Source organism: Cydia splendana, chromosome 6 (assembly GCF_910591565.1).
Source record: "Cydia splendana chromosome 6, ilCydSple1.2, whole genome shotgun sequence".
Classification (NCBI taxonomy): domain Eukaryota; kingdom Metazoa; phylum Arthropoda; class Insecta; order Lepidoptera; family Tortricidae; genus Cydia; species Cydia splendana.
The window spans coordinates 1,232,936-1,241,614 of NC_085965.1; the positions used below are offsets into that span (position 1 = coordinate 1,232,936).

General features: G+C 40.4%; 1 protein-coding gene across 1 annotated transcript; it reads left to right on the forward strand.

The window, feature by feature from the left end:
• Nucleotides 1-690: 690 nt before the first annotated feature.
• LOC134791214 (cuticle protein 7-like) lies at nt 691-6,126 on the forward strand. The gene is made up of 4 exons (XM_063762187.1): nt 691-770; nt 1,384-1,563; nt 4,482-4,715; nt 5,605-6,126. The coding sequence occupies exons 1-4, from the start codon at nt 759-761 to the stop codon at nt 5,713-5,715; spliced, it is 537 nt and encodes a 178-aa protein (XP_063618257.1). The 5' UTR covers nt 691-758; the 3' UTR covers nt 5,716-6,126.
• The last annotated feature ends 2,553 nt before the right edge of the window (nt 6,127-8,679 follow it).

Genomic DNA, 8,679 nt, shown 5'->3' on the forward strand with positions numbered 1-8,679 from the left:
ATATGGTCGTTCTGTGGTTATGTTATGACTAAAGTAATATTTGCTTCATAGGTGGGTCACAACCATAGGTACATTTTTATTATTCATGCTTTGTAACATTTATGAAAAAAACATTATGACTCTACAAATATGACTTATTTTTTTATGTCTATATTAATACTATGCACTGCAATACTTCGAACGAAAAACAATTATGGATATCAAGCAGATGACTTAAAATGTTATGCGAATTAAATTAATGACTATAAAAAATATATAACTCATTTATGACAAAAATCCAGTTATGCTCAGGAATAATTCTGACTAAAGATTTTTATGACTTACAATTTTATGAATAAAGTGTTATGACAATTAAAAATATGACAAAAGTTGTTATGCGACCAGAGGGAGTCCCCGTCCAGTAGGTTTTGAGTTTATCGTGAACATATAAACAAACACAATCAGACCAGACGTGGTGGGGGACTTTGTTTTATAGGTGTAGTGATGAGAGTCCGATGGCCATGCACTATTGACTATCCATCACTTTCTGCCCAATCGCTTTTGTAACAAATTTGAACAACCTAAAGACGATGTCTCCTTAGAGGCATTTCATGTTGATTCACACAGAAATCAAATTCCTTGAGCGTGCACCTTCGGTTACTGCCTGTAGCTTTATACTGTGCACGTTGCGAAATCTGTATCAAGTGCAACTCCTGCGCACATATATAGCATGCGTGCGCCGGTCCAGCCACACGTGCTGTCTACCTCCACGCAAGATCATGATCGCTAAGGTACCATTTCTGTATTAAATTGTTTTAATATTTTTATCAAAAATTAAAGATATATTTAAGAGTAACAAAATTAAAAAAGGTCAATAATAATTATTAAATTTAATAATGATTATTAAATTAAAAATGATTTTTTTTACGGGTGGGAGGTGGAATGGGACATATATTTTAGAAAATACGTATATTATAATATTATAAACCTATTTATTACCTACGTCCAACCAAGTAAAAAAAAATTGTCGGTTATATCATATCGAACAACATTCACTGTACCTACTGTAGAGCCAACCGTGAAATAGTGAAAAATTCTAAAATCTTATTCCAGCTTCCAGCTCCCCAGCTGTTATTTTAATTTTTTACTTATTTTTAATACGAACTTGCAGTTTTGTGTACAGTACTGTCTGTATCTTTAGGTATTTAAATAAAAGTAATCAAACAATTAGTACATTTTCGGGTAGTTACAACATTTCTTGGCTAACCAACCAAATACAAAACCGCCTGGATCAGTCACTGAACGACCTGACACTGGAGCCATATGAGGGTAGATTTTGTTTACTTTTATTTAAATACCGAATGATACAGAGTTATAGTGATTACCTAATTGTGTGTTGTGCAGTTGTTAGTGGCGGTGATGGCGCTGGCGGCGGCGGCGGCGGTGCCGGTGTACGCGCCGCTAGGACACGGCCTCGCGCCCGCTCTCGCTCCCGCCTACGCGCCCGCCTATGCGCCCGCCATCGCTCCCGCCTATGCGCCCGCCATCGCTCCCGCTTATGCGCCCGCCATCGCGCATGCGCCGGTGAGTCAATTATCATATTTGTTTTTACTCGACTTTATTGTATGAATCAAGGCTTCGTAAACCAAACATAAGGGCCATTTTAATTAAATTGTAAACTACACTTTATTTTTAATTGGGAATTTTTATGTTATTTCTAACCTGTTAATAATTACGTTACTGTCATACAAAGTCTATGAAAAATGGTAACGTAAAAAATCTTGGGAGACTTTTATTTCTCCTATCAGGATCGTAAGAGGTCGTGATTCTTAGTAGAAAAAACATAAAAACTCCTAAAAATTAAAAAATCTAGCGTACAACTGGAAATAAAATGCCCCATAATCGGACAATTTTCTCCATAGAGTTTCCAACTCAAATAATATGACATAACGAAATACTTTAGTGAACTACATAATATGAATTAGGTACTTAGACCGATTACGCGCCGCCGACACAGGGCCAAACCAAACCGCAGAACAAAACACATCAACGAACGTTGAACCTTGTTCCTTTATCGTTGTTCGTTTAACTCGCTGTAAAAGTATTGTTGTAAAGTAGGGTGGCCAGTACAGTACCGTCTTTACCATAAGGCACACGGGGCCCGTGCCCAGGGCCCCCAACCTCAGGGGGCCCCGAAGGACAGACAAGTAACAGTATATTTGATTACTCATAATAAATAGAAGATCATAGTAGAAAATGTTAGTTTAATTCGCTTTCTTTACTTTCCAAAAGGGCCCCAAATTCTTATGTGCCCAGGGGCCCCAGCATAGATTAAGACGGCCCTGAGGGTGGCCCAAAAAATCAATGACTAGTTAAACTTTTACTGCGGCATTTAATAATTGTAAGAAACCATTGCGTGTGTGTAACTGTGTATCGAAGCCGTGTGTGTGTATCTATTAGTGTCCGACCGAAACATGTTTTTTTGCCGAAACCGAAACCGAAACCGAATGTTCGGCTTTGGCTCTAGTTTCGGCCGAAACCGAAACCGAAACCGAAACTTTTGTAGACTTGTTAAAATCGTTGAAAAAATGACATAAAACCGCTTTTACGCACTATATTATGGGGCTGTCAACACCCGTTGTCCTTGAGATTGATGTTACTTAAGCAGTTTTTTAAGAAAATTACTAGAGTTAGACCAAGATAATTCTGCAACGATTTTGATAACACACGCAGTGCAAGTGTTATTTTAAACGACAAAACTTCTATGAAATGATGACGTATAAATAACATTTGCACTAGTTGCACTGCGTATGCTATCAAAATCATTGCAGAATTTTCTTGGTCTAACTCTATTCATTCACCAGTCAAGCTAACATGTAGATACAGGGTCAACCAAAAAACCAACTAAAAACGCGAGCGCAGCGAGCGCGAAATTTTTTGTTAACAATATCGCAAGGCCGAGTACCGATCTAAAAGTCCTCCGACCTGGGTCTAAAAGTCCGAAGTGCCCCAATGAGGCGAACTTTCATGCGAAGAAACCGTGCTGCAGGTTTCAGGATAAGTATTTGAGCACAGACTCCAACTAATGTCCATTATATTAAAAGGCGAGACCGCAGGCCGAGCATGGCGCAGCGAGGCCAAAGGCGAAGCTGAAGTAGAGGACATGTGGAACACAAACCAATTGTAAATTGAGGTAAGTGAGGCTAAGGTCGAGCATTCGTATGAAAAACTGTACTGGGGACACTTAAGGTTTTTTTCTTCATTTTAATCAATAGTCAGCTGTTTAGCCTCGCAAAATATTAACTATTGAGAAAATCAACTTTGCGGCACAAGTTGAGCGTAGCCTTTAGCCTCGCTTAAAATTTGCCATTAGAGGTAGATAGGAAAATGACTGAATAAGTGAGTGAATAAGAGCGAAAAAGACATCGTTCGATTAGGGCCGAGCTGATACTCGGCCAACGCTTGAAGATTGAAATTAAAAACGAAAACTTATTTCCCTGTACTGAACAACAGAACATGCTGTATGCAGAATTTGATATATTACTATTTACTTTTCGGTGAAGGAAAAACATCGTGAGGCAGCCGGATTAGTCCCGATAAGGCCTAGTTTACTCTCTGGGTTAGAAGGTCAGTCTGATGGCAGTCGCTTTCGTAAAAACTAGTGCCTACACCAATTCTTGGGATTAGTTGTCTATTGGATTCCCATTGCCACGGCTCGGCAAAAATTCCGGGATTACGCGAGGAAGATGATGAGTTTTCTTATTATTCTCTTGCCCAGGGCCCAGTAACATGCGACAGTGCTATCTCATTCACTCCGATACAATTAGACAGTGTGCGCGTTATAGGTATTGACAGCCTCTTAAGACTGCGTCTACCGTCCAGTGGTGCCCTTATTAGTGGAATTGTTTTATAATAAACCATTTAATTTCTGTACCTATACATGAATCAGTATATGTACGTATTAATATTGATGTCCTACTTATTCCCCAACTTTGGTCTTTGTCCAAAGTACCATTTCGTAAGTTTCGGCCCGGCCGAAAGGTTCGGCCGTTTTTTGGCCGAAACCGAAACTACAGCCGAAACATGATTTTTTGGCCGAAACTGGCCGAAACCGAAACCGAACCATCGGTCGGACACTAGTATCTATGTACATAATGAGAATATTTCCAAGATAATACCTTTTGTTTCGAGTTTGATTCAGTTAAATTATTGCAATTTGAATTTTTAATGAATAGATGTGTGTTTTTGTGAGTAAAAAAGCTAATAGGGATATCACTACACCTTAATAAAACAAAGTCCCCCGCCGCGTCTGTCTGTTTGTGTGTTTGTATGTTTGTTCGCGATAAACTCAAAAACTACTGAACGCATTTTCACCTAGAGCGGTTCTTGAGGAAGAGGTTTAGGTGTATAATTTGTTAACCCGTGCGAAGCCGAGGCGGGTCGCTAGTAACTATATAAATAAAGTACTTAGAAATTATCCTAATCAACCAATTTTTGGGCAGATAATCCGCGCGGAGCCAGTAGACCCCAACCCAGCCTACAGCTTCTCGTACGGCGTGGCGGACCCGTCCACGGGCGACCAGAAGAACGCGGCCGAGACGCTGCAGAACGGCGTCGTCCACGGCTCCTACAGCCTCGTGGAGCCCGACGGACATGTCCGGAAGGTTACGTACACGGCCGACAAGGTTAACGGGTTCAATGCTGTTGTGGAGAGGACTGGCGCTGCTGCTCATGCGGTGAGTTACAGTGACTATTTTTTTTTCACATCACCTATTCGGAAAAGGGCATTTTCTTCCCCGCTATTAGGAGGGATCAAAGTGGCACTTTTCCTCCCTGCTAGGGGGGATCAAAGTGGCACTTTTCTGTTCTAGGACACTGTTTTTGTTATTTTTTGCATTCTTTTTTTAGCTTGAATAATATTTTAAAACATAATAATTTCCTCATAGATTAAGATTTTTATATTTTCCTCATGGTTGATGTGAAAAGCAGTATGTGTCACACGGTATCAAAATTATTTCGTCTTGGGCGTTAACACTTGAATCCCTCATCACGCTCAGGATTCAATGTACGCCCTTGACGAAAATATATCATTTTGATCCCTTGTAACACAAACTATACTATTAATAGCCTAATCTTGTGTCCCACTGCTGGGCAAAGGCCTACCCTTTTTTCCGCCACTCATCACGGTTTGGTGCATGCTCCCGCCAGTCGCTGCAAAAAGCGTCGAGGTCATCCCGCCATCTCTTTTTTGGTCTGCCTCTGCCCCGGCCAATCTGCGGTGTCCATTCGGTAGCCAATTTGGCCCACCGACAGATTGCACAGATTTGGCTATTATTGTTACTGAAAAAATATGACTAATTTAATTGGAGAAAGTGAACCTTCTGAGATAATCTACAGGGTAAAATACCTGAAAACTAAAGACAGTTGTCCATTCAATGATAAGGTAGGTACTTAGCTAGATTTAGACTGCCTTTTTCTCTGGACCAATGATGATAATGAAGGCCGCTGACGATGAACGATGACAGCAAAAGTTAGTAGGTAAATTTGTATTGCAAAACGGTCGACGTTCTCGCACTCCTTGCGTGCCAGTATGTGAAAACCTAAAACCTTTGCATTTGTTCCCAGGCCCCCGTGGCAGTAGCGCACGCGCCGGTGGCGCTGGCGCCGGCGCCGGTGGCCGTGGCCGCCCCCGCCGCCCGCTACACGCTCCCCGCCGTCGCCCACCCCTGGGGCTAACCGACCACCCGCCCTCGCATTGTTGACCAACACCCGCTCTAGTTATAGCAAAGGTTAAGCAAGGTTAGTCTGTGATATTTTGAAAATGAGGCGTTTTTTTCGACTTCGCATAAATCAAGCGGCGTTTTTTCCGTTTGTGTTTTGTTTGAAGTTGTAAAAACGCCTAAGTTCTGTGAGAGCGAGCGCAGAATAGAAAGAAATTGAATGGTTTTTGAATTTCGTCGGTTAAGTTTAAAAGTATTATTAGTGGTTGTTGGTCAGCAATGCTCGCCCATGCCATGGACCGAACGACACGAATATTGTTTATTTATTTAATGCTTTGACTGTTGCCTACGAACATGATCTTGACGCGTTTACGTATGTAAATATAATGTACCTGTAGTTAATAAATAAATGCAAGTTTTGCACCGACTTCTAATATTTTTCATTTTCCTCGAATTTTTACCTAGTAAGAGATACCTGTTAAGAACCTAGGTTCTATTAGTTTTAATACTTAAAAAATATTTCATCATTATCAGCGTATAAACAGGCAATCAAAAGATCCAAGTGTATCCGGCGATCTGAGTAACAGATGTAACCTACTAATCGTTGAATCACTCAAGGAAAACTAAATATTTGAGCAAGATCTTCCAGCAGTTACGTTACGAGTGATAAATCAATCAATATGTCGGAATCCTGACTAATTACAGCATTAAATTGCTGTCAACTTGCGTGACTGACGTCGCTGACCTAAAAATTATCACAATTTGCTTCAACTTTGTCATCGCTTCTTAATTTGAGGTAGTAATAAAGTGCATTTGAAACGTGTTTTTGTACAGTCGACGTTAAAGATTACCATATACCTACCTACATTAGGTTACCTACACTCCTGCACCCACTCGATTAGGTACCTATAGATAATAAGGTGAAAAATGTAAACATATCTTTGACGGTGACTGTACCAAGGTACAGCCACCAAGGGATGCCATGTTTGTAAACGCGATCGAGGTTTGAATTGAATTCACGATTTTTGACCATCAAGACATACCTATTACGAAATATTAATATACTGCTCCAATCAATGGCGGATTTGCCCTAAGGCCAAGTAGGCTCGGGCCTAGGGCGGCAAGATATTAGGGGCGGCAAATTGTGACTAAAAATTCGCTGATGATAACAAGAAATAACTCATAATGTAGTCAATTTGATGGGTGCTGAGAAAGGGGAGGCTACAGGGCCTGGGGCCTGGGGCAGGGGCGTATTTACCCTAGGGCCAACCGGGCCATGACCCGGGGCGCCAACCCCCAGGGGCGGCATGAGGCGGCATATGCCGCCCCTAGCGGATTGCATTTTGTTTTTCTTCCTTGACTTCTGCGGCGGCGCAACGTCAATACGGGCCAATGCCCAGGGCGCCAAATTTCAAAATACGCCCCTGGCCTGGGGCCGGCAAAGACTGCAAATCCGCCACTGGCTCCAATGCGAGATAGGTACAAGAGATGATGCCCGTACGGCCACATCTCAAAATTAATCATTTTTGGAGATTAGATCGTAAAATATGAAAAATATATATCGTGAAAAGTATCCTAGAATGTGGTGCCCAAGTGGCCTTATTGCTGGAACCATGTTAGGTGACATGTGGTCGAAACGACTAAAAGTTTATAAACTAAGACAGTCCTAATTCAACAAGCCAGCCCATATAAACAATTTCAATAGGTAATAAAATAATGACCGAATGGCTTGGCTTAGTGAAATATAATAATATAAAATAAGCCATTGTAGGTATAAATGGGTCAAATAATTATCACCCAGGAAAACGGTCGTTTTCGTGCGGACAAGAATAAACAATTTGGTTATACATATACATTTCGAGTGAGCGTGTTGTCGCCTTCTTAAATACCTACTTATGTATTATTAATATTTTTACCTTAGTCCTCATTATGTTACTTGTTAATTAGTATCTTTGTTACTTTCAAATTATCCTTATTAGATATAATTTGTATTGGCTTTGTGCACATATGTGGTTGCGATAGTGCGTAACCTTCGTATAAGTAGTACCTGTTAGTTTAGTATTATGTTACTACCTGTGAGTTCCTATAATTGGCTTCCTGTATCTACTATAATCTCTATGTTATTGTCATAGCTGTTGGATCTCCAAATAAATAAAATAAATAAATAAATAAATATACATATTAAAGCTAGGTTACTTATGCCTCCATTATACAGTGTTTAAGAAGTAATTACATCTGTGTATGTAGCACATGTCGGTCAGTAGACGGGGTGAAGTTTCCGTTCGCCTAACGAGCTATTACCATGCGGTTAGGGCAAGACTTCCTAACGTATGTTAATCGAGGCAGCCCTGTAAGGCAGCTAGATTACTACGTTGATTATTATCGGATATACCTAGGTACGTAAATGTTACAAAATAATGGATAAGTAATTTTCATTTCACTGGAGACTATAGATAGAAAACACATGTTTACGCACTTACCTATTTAAAACTCTGCTAAGTACTTACTTAATGTAGCTCGCAACGGCTTTTAGTTAGCTTAAGTCAGTTTGTCCGCGGTGTATTTTAAATAATTTGAATTACTTTGAAGTTTTAGGACAAGGCAGACCAAAATAATAAGTTTTTGGAATAAAAACATTTTTGGTACAAGCTTTTATCGCCGACTGTACTTTTCTTTCCACAGGCAACTAATGCTCATCGAGATAATTCTAAAAACCCTAAACACAATTAGGTTTCGTTGTTTTATCACATAGTTCCTATGGCCACCTCCGGTCTCCATCATCAGATCAGCTCGATGACACCATAATATTGCATTGTCACCCGACTTACGTATGTATGCAAAATTTCAGCTCAATTGGAAACCGGGAAGTGGATCAAATCTAACTTGCAAGATTTGATTACAGACAGACAACGGTCAGGTGAAACTAAATAAAAGCTTGTAAAAATCGGGCAAGTGCGAGTCGGACTCGCGCACGAAGGGT